The sequence below is a fragment of the Aulonocara sp. 'chitande type north' Nkhata Bay genome, unplaced genomic scaffold (genome assembly GCF_057382095.1).
Source record: "Aulonocara sp. 'chitande type north' Nkhata Bay isolate Kocher_YH1m ecotype deep benthic unplaced genomic scaffold, A_spYH_male_GT1.1 unmapped_scaffold_23, whole genome shotgun sequence".
NCBI classification, from domain to species: Eukaryota; Metazoa; Chordata; class Actinopteri; order Cichliformes; family Cichlidae; genus Aulonocara; species Aulonocara sp. 'chitande type north' Nkhata Bay.
The window spans coordinates 1,038,648-1,050,756 of NW_028234355.1; the positions used below are offsets into that span (position 1 = coordinate 1,038,648).

General features: G+C 39.0%; 1 protein-coding gene across 2 annotated transcripts; it reads right to left on the minus strand.

The window, feature by feature from the left end:
- Nucleotides 1-409: 409 nt before the first annotated feature.
- LOC147300614 (uncharacterized) lies at nucleotides 410-9,657 on the minus strand. 2 transcript variants are annotated; one of them, XM_086285052.1, is made up of 5 exons: nucleotides 9,517-9,657; nucleotides 7,757-8,194; nucleotides 5,372-5,635; nucleotides 4,063-4,326; nucleotides 411-3,017 (listed from the first exon to the last, which is right to left on the minus strand). In XM_086285052.1, exons 2-5 carry the CDS (start codon nucleotides 7,962-7,964, stop codon nucleotides 1,432-1,434), a joined length of 2,322 nt encoding a protein of 773 aa, XP_086141178.1. In that variant the 5' UTR covers nucleotides 7,965-8,194; nucleotides 9,517-9,657; the 3' UTR covers nucleotides 411-1,431. The 2 variants fall into 2 exon arrangements, with proteins under 2 accessions (XP_086141179.1, XP_086141178.1); XM_086285053.1 differs by lacking the exon at nucleotides 9,517-9,657 and having other exon boundaries at nucleotides 410-3,017; nucleotides 7,757-8,014.
- Between the last annotated feature and the right edge of the window lie 2,452 nt (nucleotides 9,658-12,109).

Here is a 12,109-nt window from a genome sequence, read left to right on the forward strand (position 1 = left end):
AGACACTAGAGGATGTTACCCTTCAGAGGTCCTAAATGTACTAAATGTAATTGATAAATATAAGTTATTAGCCAGTAAATGACTTGGCAATGTTCATGTAATACAAATTTATGTATTATATTTTTCCTGGAGGGCAACAAGATGGCAGCTGCAGTGTAAGTCAGACTGTGAAATAAAAGATCAAAGAAGACTTAAACAGTATTTAAATATTCAGGCTTTTTCAACATTTAGACAAATTGTGTTTGAAACTCAAACTAATCTGCTGCACACTTTCTCTAACTCTGCTGTCACAAGGACAGATACAGGAAGTCGCTCAAACCACATGAAACTAATCTTTATAGTATTTGTTTTATTTTACTCCAGAAGCAAAAGATGTTTTCCAAAAATGGGACAAACTGTTGTTTAATTTTATGGTTAGTGTGGTCCTGAGAGTCGTTGAGCTTGTCTTTGTTTTTTAGGGTCACAGGTTTCAAGCTGGTATCAAGGTGTGAATCAGAAGGGTTAAATGAGCCCCGCCTGGTCTCCAACGAGCCTGCCCCATAAAAGACTTTTTCTTTTGTTTCGGCCCAAATCATGTCTGTGGATCTTTTCTTTGTTAGTAACACTAAACATGTTAAAAGCTGAATTAAGGCTACACAGGGTTTATTTCCTCGCCCGATGAGTTAAATTCGTTACTAAAAAAGTTAAAAAGCTTAAATTTTCATGTTCTATTGCTGTGACACAGGTGAGTGGGTCAAACATGAAACAGGAAGTTGACCCAGAAAAGCACAGGCTGAGGAAAATGACTTAAGTGTCTTTATTGTAAGATCATAAACTTGTTATAACTAGTTTGTTGAATAAACTGATGGAAACAGGAACATGATGAAATCAATAAAAGTGCTCATTTTTGTGTTTTTGAATGTTGGTTGTCATTTATTTTATTCACACAAATGCAGTTTGGATAAGTGCTGATGGTCCTTTGTTAATTAAAACCAAACAATCACCATTCCAAGGTTAATCAATACCACTGAAACAGATAACAGACAATAGCTGAAACTATCTTTAATCAACAGTCAACTATTAGCTTCAATTAAACTGACTCAACCAATGAGAGCATCAAATTTGGATTATATGGTTTCAGCTAGGACTAAACCAAAAGTTGTATTTTTCATTAAGTGGATGAGAAAATAAAGCCTGTAAAGTTTAAAACTTTAATTTCATTTAATCAATGTTGAACTCTGAGATTAATCCAGTCAATTTTTATTTTAATTGTTACTGAAATGTTGAATTCACCACTGATGATAATGTTTTTCATCTATATGGATCCATTTCCACAACTTTTTGATCACCACTTCAGAACAACAACTACCTGGATACACAGGATCAAGACTGAACTCTGACATTAATCCAGTGAATTTTAACAACAGTCACGCTAAAGGACCATTTAATTGATTAAATCATGGTTAGTTTGTTACAATATGTGTAACATAACTGTTGTCCAACATGCAGCAAATTTGTTGGAGAATGCGGCTTTTCACCTGTGTGAATTCTCATGTGTCTTTTGAATGTTGATGAGGAAGCAAATCTTTTCTCACAGGTGCTACAAGAATACGGCTTTTCACCTGTGTGAATTCTCATGTGTCTTTTGAATGTTGATGAGGAAGAAAATCTTTTCTCACAGGTGCTACAAGAATACGGCTTTTCACCTGTGTGAACTCTCATGTGTCTTTTGAATGTTGATGAGGAAGCAAATCTTTTCTCACAGGTGCTACAAGAATATGGCTTCTCACCTGTGTGAATTCTCATGTGTGTTTTGAATGTTGATAAGTCAGCAAAACTTTTCCCACAGATGCTACAAGAATACGGTTTCTCACCTGTGTGAATTCTCTTGTGTTTTTTCAATGTTGATAAGTCAGTAAATCTTTTCCCACAGGTGCTACAGGAATACGGCTTCTCACCTGTGTGAATTCTCATGTGTGTTTTGACCTTTGATAAGGTAGCAAATCTTTTCCCACAGGTACTACAAGGGTACGGCTTCTCACCTGTGTGAACTCTCATGTGTGTTTTGAATGTTGATGAGGTAGCAAATCTTTTCCCACAGGTGCTACAGGAATACGGCTTCTCACCTGTGTGAATTCTCGTGTGTGTTTTGACTTCTAATGAAGTAGCAAATGTTTTCCCACAGGTGCCACAAGAATACGGCTTTTCACCTGTGTGAATTCTCATGTGTCTTTTGAATGTTGATGAGGTAGCAAATCTTTTCTCACAGGTGCTACAAGAATACGGCTTTTCACCTGTGTGAATTCTCATGTGTTTTTTGAATGTTGATGAGGAAGCAAATCTTTTCTCACAGGTGCTACAAGAATACGGCTTCTCACCTGTGTGAATTCTATTGTGTCTTTTGAATGTTGATGAGGAAGCAAATCTTTTCTCACAGGTGCTACAAGAATATGGCTTCTCACCTGTGTGAACTCTCATGTGTGTTTTGAATGTTGATGAGGCAGCAAATCTTTTCCCACAGGTGCTACAGGAATACGGCTTTTCACCTGTGTGAACTCTTAGATGTGTAATCATATTGTATTCATCCTGTAAAGTTTTTCCACACACTTCACATTGTACAGACTTGTTCTTTGTGTCCGTTCTACTTTTACTCGATGACACAGGAAGGTTGTCTACTCTTTGACTGTGACGTCTCTCATTCAGCTCTGTATTTCTAGTAGTTCCTGAGACCACATGCTGACTTTTTTCATTATCTCGGGTCTCTGCTTCAGGAGAGCTGTGAGAAAGGAGCTGCTCACTGTTTGGTTCTGGTTTACTGTAGGCACTTTCCTCATAAGCGGGTGTCACCATGAAGGTATCAGCCTCCTGCTTCAGCCCAAGCTGCTCTCCCTTCTGACTGCTGCCAAGTTCCTCCTTTTCCTCTTTAATCTGTGGATTCTCTGGTTTCTCCTGGTTCAGACTGGAGTTCCTCTCCTGGTTACAGACCTGCTGGTCTGTAAGAACCTCCTCTTCCTCAAAAGCATGCTGCTGTAGGGCATCTGAATGCACAAAGGGGAAAAGATGATAGTAAAACAAACATTTGAGAAAATATTTACTGGTCTGAACCATTAGCAGGTCTCTACATAGTGAGCCTGTTGCTCACATATACCACTAAAATTAAAGTCTACAAACGGGACAAATTATTTGGGCACTGATGCAAATGTTTAGTTCTGACACTCTTATTAGCAAATTTCAAAGTTCAGCTTCTTATGTCTTTGATATATAAAATAAATAGATGTTGTTTTTTGTTAAATGAATGTGGATGTCTGAATTGGCCGCAGTTACAAGAAGGCATGCTGGGGAAGAGCTCTCTTACACAGTAGTAACCGTTTTGGCTGTGCTTGAAATGCCATGAAAACACTCTTCTTGTCTAACAAATTTAACTTTAGAAACTCTGAATTCCATATTTTCCAAAACAGAATAGAAATATTTATTCATATTACCCAGACCTGTAAACTGTTCAAATTTACCATTTCCATGCTGCAGAGGAAACATAATTCTTTAACTTAAACTGATAACAGAACAAAATGAAACTTGTGTTGTTGACTTTGTGTCTCTGTGTAGATTTGGTCTGACCAGTGAGTGGAAATTTGAAACCCAGATGTTTCACGTCTTTCATTCTGGTGAATTTTTACGTACTAATTTTCACCGTTTTGCACAGGTTAATGGTGGAAATGTGTTTAAATAAAGAACAGAAAATCAGGCTGAAGAGATTCATTCATGTTGCTTATTACTTTTTGACCTTCAATTCTCTGACAGTTCATCAGTCTGTCGGAGGGTCAACACAGAAACACAGACAACTATTCACGCTCATATTCACACCTATGAGCAATTTAAAATCACCAACTAACCTAACCCGGCTGTTCGTATGTCTCTGGATAGTGAACAAGGGGAGAACATGCAAACTCCACACAGAAAGGCTTGGCTACTTGGTAGAGTCAAACTCAGGACCTTGTTGCTGTGAGGCAACAGTGCTAACCACTGGTCCACTGAGCTGTCTGTGAGTTATATTCACTTTTATTAAATCAACATAGTTTTACATACCTATTCTGTGTAACTTTATCACAGGTTTCCAGATGGTCTCCAGCAGTCTGAGCTGCTTTTTATCAGTCCAGACAATAATGCCTTCAGCCTCCTGCTTCAGCCCAAGCTGCTCTCCCTTCTGACTGCTGCCAAGTTCCTCCTTTTCCTCTTTAATCTGCGGAGTCTCTGGGTCCTCTTGGTCCAGACTGGAGTTCCTCTCCTGGTTACAGACCTGCTGGTCTGTAAGAACCTCCTCTTCCTCAAAAGCATGCTGCTGTAGGGCATCTGAATGCACAAAGGGGAAAAGATGATAGTAAAACAAACATTTGAGAAAATATTTACTGGTCTGAACCATTAGCAGGTCTCTACATAGTGAGCCTGTTGCTCACATATACCACTAAAATTAAAGTCTACAAACGGGACAAATTATTTGGGCACTGATGCAAATGTTTAGTTCTGACACTCTTATTAGCAAATTTCAAAGTTCAGCTTCTTATGTCTTTGATATATAAAATAAATAGATGTTGTTTTTTGTTAAATGAATGTGGATGTCTGAATTGGCCGCAGTTACAAGAAGGCATGCTGGGGAAGAGCTCTCTTACACAGTAGTAACCGTTTTGGCTGTGCTTGAAATGCCATGAAAACACTCTTCTTGTCTAACAAATTTAACTTTAGAAACTCTGAATTCCATATTTTCCAAAACAGAATAGAAATATTTATTCATATTACCCAGACCTGTAAACTGTTCAAATTTACCATTTCCATGCTGCAGAGGAAACATAATTCTTTAACTTAAACTGATAACAGAACAAAATGAAACTTGTGTTGTTGACTTTGTGTCTCTGTGTAGATTTGGTCTGACCAGTGAGTGGAAATTTGAAACCCAGATGTTTCACGTCTTTCATTCTGGTGAATTTTTACGTACTAATTTTCACCGTTTTGCACAGGTTAATGGTGGAAATGTGTTTAAATAAAGAACAGAAAATCAGGCTGAAGAGATTCATTCATGTTGCTTATTACTTTTTGACCTTCAATTCTCTGACAGTTCATCAGTCTGTCGGAGGGTCAACACAGAAACACAGACAACTATTCACACTCATATTCACACCTATGAGCAATTTAAAATCACCAACTAACCTAACCCGGCTGTTCGTATGTCTCTGGATAGTGAACAAGGGGAGAACATGCAAACTCCACACAGAAAGGCTTGGCTACTTGGTAGAGTCAAACTCAGGACCTTGTTGCTGTGAGGCAACAGTGCTAACCACTGGTCCACTGAGCTGTCTGTGAGTTATATTCACTTTTATTAAATCAACATAGTTTTACATACCTATTCTGTGTAACTTTATCACAGGTTTCCAGATGGTCTCCAGCAGTCTGAGCTGCTTTTTATCAGTCCAGACAATAATGCCTTCAGCCTCCTGCTTCAGCCCAAGCTGCTCTCCCTTCTGACTGCTGCCAAGTTCCTCCTTTTCCTCTTTAATCTGCGGAGTCTCTGGGTCCTCTTGGTCCAGACTGGAGTTCCTCTCCTGGTTACAGACCTGCTGCTCATCCAGATCCTCCTCTTCCTTACAGTCATGTTGTTTTGGGAGGTCTTGAGGAATAAAGAAACACAAGAACAATAATCACTATTGTGTGATACAAAAACTATATATTTTTTATATTTAGTGATTGTTACGGCCCTAGCAGGGCCTCCTCCTGAAGGTGAGCTCTGGGCCAGAGTGCCATGTGAGTGGTTACAGCTAGTGAGCTGAGAGTTTGTGGTGTTTGCCGCTAGTGAGCTGTGTTATTGTGGTTTGCAGCTAGTGAGCTGCTCTTTCTTTTTGGCTTATGTTTTACTTTATTGACCAACGCCTGAGTTTTGTTTGTTTTCTTAAATGGTGATAGCGGCTCTTTTAGTTGAGCTACTTTAATAAAACTGTTTAATTTAACCCGTTTGCCTCCTTAACTCTTTTTTCCTCACCCGGACACTTTTTGTTACTTCCCCCTCACCACCTAGACCCCTCAGGGGAACATAACAGTGATATAAAAACTAATATTTTTAAAAGCATGAATCAAAAACCAAGAAATGGTGATCAGCCTATCATATGACCCATTACGAGCCCCACGCACACGCACGCTCAGGGAAATAGTTGTGCACACTCACAGCAAGGATCCTCACTGTGAGCAAAGACACAAAGTTCACCAAACTAAAATGCAATGTGACCACCATGAAAACATCAGTGTGTGTAAGGAAGAGGACTCCCTTACTGTATTTATTTATATTGTATTGTCTGTATAGCACTTTAGAGCACACCTTTCACGTTATTAAAAGCACCTTATCAAGCAATTTATGAGCATTGCACTTTAAGCATGGATTTGCACACAAGAAGTTTAAATATTTGTTGACTATTTATTGGGAATTTTAGGGTCAGTTGGTGGCCTTGTTTCAGATCCTGCACAGCTGTTCCTCGTCAAGGAATGTGGTGGTTGTCTGTCAGGAGAGAAGAATGGTGATTGAGATTGTGATTAAGGTTTACCAATAAGGAAAACTAAGGCAAATGTGTGTGTGAAATCTAGGGATAAAAGTGGTGCAAATAAGTGTTTGTAAGTTAATGATTACTCACCTTTCTTGCCTGTGTCTTCTTCAAGGTGTTTGGGCAAATGTTTCCCCTGGGGTCCAGACACCATTTAAAGGTTCCGGGAGAGACCATTGGTAAAGAGAGTGTGGTGAATCTTTTTGTGCTTGGGTTTCTGGGTTTTTATAATATTGGGTTTGGGGTAACATTAAAGTGTGAAATATTTATTAATATGTAAATGTGAAAATGTATTTATGTATTTATTTATTCTTATTGATATATTGTGTACTGTGGTGGAAGGTTGGGATTTAAGAATTGACCTGAGAGTGGAATAATGGTTAAGTCTGTGACAGCTGAACATATTTAAGGCTGCCAGTTGTCATTAGAGGGTGGATTTTTTTTTTGTGCTGTGCAGAAGCTCGACAAGTTAATTGTTGTAAGGAGAGCCATACAGCAAATAAATACTTTGTTCCACTACACTTGCCTTGGTCTGTCTCACTGTGTTTCCAGCCGCTAAGGGCTGCCCTGTTACAGTGTGTAAAATCCTTTTTTAAATGAAACTTCACTTCAACTTCAGAGAAGGCTGTTAACAACTTGTTAAATGTGTATTCCGCTGACATCTAACTATATTTTACTGCACAATCTCAGTGTTTACAGATGATCTAAAACACTAATGCCTGATGTACTCAACATTGGAATCTGTTAGAGAAAAAATTGAAATAAATAAATGAATTAAAATGTATTAAAACCTAACCTATCAGTGACCATCGACCTGCACCAGTTCAACATAGTCCATCACTGAACATTGAACTACAGCACTGATAAATTCAATTTATTTATTTATATAGCGCCAAATCACAACAACAGTCGCCTCAAGGCACTTTATATTGTACAGTGGATTCTACAATAACAAATACAGAGAAAAACCCAAAAATCATATGACCCCCTTTGAGTGAGCACTTTGGCGACAGTAGGAAGGAAAAACTCCCTTTTAACAGGAAGAAACCGCCGGCAGAACCAGGCTCAGGGAGGGGCCGGGCCATCTGCTGCGACCGATTGGGATGAGCAAAGGATACCCAGTTTAACATATTCTAGTAAAGCTAATCATACTGAAGAATCTCAGCTTCAACAGCACATTGTTAAAAACATGTCCATACCTATGATGTGTGAGTTTCTGTCAGGTTTCCGGTTGATATCCTGTCTGCGTAGACGGTTGATCTCCTCCTCATACTGGATGATGGTTTTTTGAACCTCTGAGAAGATTTCTTCATAAACAGCAGTTAGTCTCTCCTTGATGAACTCTCTCAGATACTGTACTGAACTCATTGCTGCTTCAACTGAGACTGGGCGGATCAATACAAGCATCAATAGAAGTGACACAGATGTTAATATTGGTATCAGATCCACACTAACTTGACGGGATCAATACTTTAGCTTCTGTCTCTTCTCTAGGTTCAGTCCGCTTCTTCAGCAGCAGCTATGTCTGCAAACACACTGCTCCACTACCACAGTAGTGCTGTCCTCCTCCCTTCTTCTTTGGGGGTTGATGGCGTTTGACATATCAGCTTACAGATGCATTTATCCCACCTTCTGGACTGGAGTGTGAACAGGAGAATAGCAGGGAAGACAATTATATTCTTTCATCAGTCTTATAATTCAATACTACAATTTTCCATTTACGCCTAGATTTCTGGGTTTAATGTTTTCCATAACACGTTGTATGCCTGTATTAACCCTTGTCTGGCCCTTAAAAATGCATCCTTTTACGGCCCTGGGGACCAAAAATGGTCCCGCCCCAAAAAGTGCAATAAAAAGATTATATATTCATATTTTTTTCCACTTTAAATTGGGCGAAGCCGCTGCTGCACGCCGGAAATGAGGCTTCATTTCCCGTGTTGTGCCAAAAAGTGATTGTCTGCCAAAAAGTGATTTCCAATGTTTCTGTGTATTTTTTATGTGTAATATCTTTACGTATGTTCGTAAATAGACTTCGGTGAACAGGGTTTACAAAGGGGTTATATAGAGAATTAAAACAATATCTGTTTTTCAAGTATCTTTACAACTCTCTGCTATTGTACTTACATTATAACCAATCCGGTCCTTTATCCCCACTTAAAATATTTTTACAGAAATATTGTAATATTTGCTGCCATTTCTGCTGTCCTCTTGGCCAACTTACTCTTACAAAAGGCATTTTTAATGTTAATGAGATTTTTTTTAACTGTTTAAATAAAGGTTATATAAAAGTCACTGCCAAAAACTGATTGCGGCTTCTACCTTGTTACACGAATGTTGTTTGTGGCTCAAGATGACTTTATGTCATCCATGAGGGATGCATTTGACATATGTTTCACATATTATAGCCCAACAAGTTACTTATAGCAGTTTAAATACGAGCAATCAGTTTTTGGCAAATACCGGAAATCAGTTTTTGGCAGACAATCACTTTTTGGCACAACACCCGCCTGTCTGTGCAAGCAGCCCGCTGTTTTCCAGCAGGGATCAAATGTGGAGCAAGGGCGCCACCCGGTGGACAAATAAAAAAATTACAACTCTAAGGCCTCTTCTACAAAACAAAAACGAAACCTAAGCCGTCACCCAGATGTTAACGGTAATAATTCTGCAGTGAAAAATAGCGTTTATAATGGAAGTCAATGGGCCAAAAATGGTCCCTAGGGCTCTAAGGGGATGTGTATTGTTAGCTTAGCCACTGAAGCTAATTTTAAGGAAGTCAGACTTGAATTTTGAAATGAAATTATGCCAAACTTTTTTTAGAGAATTTGGCTATATTCCATTGAACACAGTGCAAATGGCTTGTAACCGAAAAACTAAAGGGACCAAAAATGGTCCCAGGGCCTAAGAAGGTCTCCCAACGTGCTTATTTATTGGTGTTGCTGCTGAATCTGGTTCCACTCACCAAACGACGGCCATTCTGGATTTTATGATCACTTGAAATCCCTCCTCCCGTTATCTTATTTCACCTCTACATCATCTCTCCCGCCAGCTACTTCTGCTCTCCTTTCACTTCCGTCACATCACTTTCCCGCCTGCTGTCCAGTCACAGCCTAACCGGCCAACCGCGCCCCTCCCCCTCCACTCCTGCTCTGCTGTGAGTTGTTGTTGTGTGGCCAAGAGACTAAACAGACGCCTTTGTTTGTTTGTTTTTGGTTTACAAAACTTATAGAGACAGTGTAAACAGGTCCGTACAACAAACCTGCGACATTACCCACAAACTGAAAGGTTAAGAAATACACTTTATTAACCTTGTTATTGATACAGTATTTATTACAGGTGCTCCATGCATTCTCCTGCTGTATATCATTAAGCAGGGCTGCCCGTTTGTCACCTATTCTGTTCGTAATTATTTTTATGGACAGAATTTCTGGGCGTAGCCAAGTGGCGGAAGACTTTCACTTGGGTGGTCTCAAAATCTCATCTCTGCTTTTCGTAGTTGATGTGGTTCTTTGGCTTCGTCGAGTGATGGCCTTTGGCTCGCACTGGAACGGTTCGCAGCCGAGTGTGAAGCGGTGGGAATGAGAATCAGCACCAAATCTGAGGCCATGATCCTCAACAGGTGGTGTGCCAAAAAGTGATTGTCTGCCAGAAAGTTGCTTATAAAGCTGCAGCGCCCAGATTACGCACGTTGACAGCTACTTCCGTGCGACTGATTATGAAAAAACAACAACATTTATGCATTTGTTATTAGACACAGGTATGCAGTTATGAAACTTTAACGTTTCTTGTAACCGAATTATGACGCTTGTCAGAAGTTTGCTTTCAGTGTGTAGCGCAGTCACGAATAACTACACGCATGAAATAATTAATGCCTACAGGTTTAGTATATATACTCTCGTTTATTATATTTGTTTTAATATTTTATATTTCATATGCATTCATTTTGTTTTCTTTGTTCTTTTTAAACATACTGTAAGAAGTTTGTAAGAATAAATCATTCCCATTGCCATACACGGGAGGTAACTCTAAAGGTGGTGGAAATTACGGCGGCTGGCTCGAGTACATAATGTCAGTGGCACAGGAAGGGCGACAGTATTGAGTGACCTCAAAGTGATAGTGCAGTAATGCGCCGAAAAGGATGCCAGTTGCCGTTAAGCACCGAAGAAGAAGGGGGGAAAAACACTCGAGTTGGTATGAAGGAGCAAAAATGTCGCGATTAAGAAATATTTTTTCTTATTCTAAATTGAAAGAAAACATGTCCAAAAGAACTCAAAGACAGAGAAAACTTTCCGGAAGCTATATAGAAGGGTAAAATGGCCTGGGTGTAGGACCAAGTTCGTCTAGAGCCTCTAAACAAGAGTAATTCACTTTTTTTAAATAAAAAAATGGCAACTTTGCTAAAGCTAAGTTTCGTCTTTGTGTTAATTATTTTTTTAATTATATTATAATTTAAAATTATTGTTTTTGATTGTCAAAAAGACTTCTGAATTATCAGTTGGTTTCTTTTTACTCAGTTCAACAAACTTCACTATTATTCATTAAAGTTCTGCATTCTACATTTATAAAATAACTTTTATCCTCAAAGTATGCAAGGTTTTATTGTTATTAATTATTATTTTGGGGGCGGGCGGGGGCTGAAAAACGCAACACTTTTGTACAAACACAAACACTGCAAGAAATCTACAGTGAGGGGAAAAAGTTTGACTGGAAGAACCTAACGCTAGAGTTGTAGAAATATCTTGGACTTCTACTATACATGGCTGTCATACGGCTACAGATATTTTGCTACGTATAACGTTAGTGTTTCTGAAAATCCTAAAAAAAATCTATTTATTAACAAAATAAACTAAAAATAGACTTTATTATATTTTATAGTTTTAAAATTGGATAACAACTGACTTGAACATAATATGAAAAAATGTGTTTTCACCATGGGAACACTGGGAACATTGATTGCTTTAATAAAGTTATCTATATTTTTATTTTCGTACTTTCCATTTGTATTTAGATGGGGCGATGCATGGCAGATTCTCTGATGTTTCTCTGTTTCTACCTGTACTGATGCTAGCACGACTAAAACTAGCCAAGCAGCATTAAATATGTGAAGCAAGGCAGAAGGATATACTCATAAAATGAACAGAATCATGAGAATATAACACCACAACACTGCAAATGTAACAAAAATATGTCAGTATCAACTGCTATGTTATTTAAAATCTATATGAACACTCAACAGCTTATGCTCCGCGGCTGCTGAGTGACCCCTCATCTGGGACTCTCCTCAGCTCTTTCTGGGATAGTGGTGCTGCAGCCCCTCTTTTAGTCTTCCTTGGTCTCTTGTGTTCTGAGGGCCTCTGGATGTCTGGAGTTTTGATCTCCTCCATACCTGCTTCATGCCCTGGTGGACGGGGCTGTGGCCCCCCCACACCCTCTAACAGATCATTACATGGAACCTTTTAAATACAAGCGCGCTCATGCTCACAGGTGTACACACGGGTGCTCATACACACAAACTACACCCTTTTTGGCTCCTACCTTAAAGCACACTGTGCGCT

Coding starts and splice junctions, on each gene's coding strand:
- LOC147300614 (XM_086285053.1), bottom strand. CDS start 7,964: ATGCTTGTATTGATCCGCCCAGTCTCAGTTGAAGCAGCAATGAGTTCA. Junction 5,636..7,756: donor CAGAAACTCACACATCATAG/GTATGGACATGT, acceptor TTATTCCTCAAG/ACCTCCCAAAACAACATGAC. Junction 3,018..4,062: donor GATAAAGTTACACAGAATAG/GTATGTAAAACT, acceptor TTGTGCATTCAG/ATGCCCTACAGCAGCATGCT.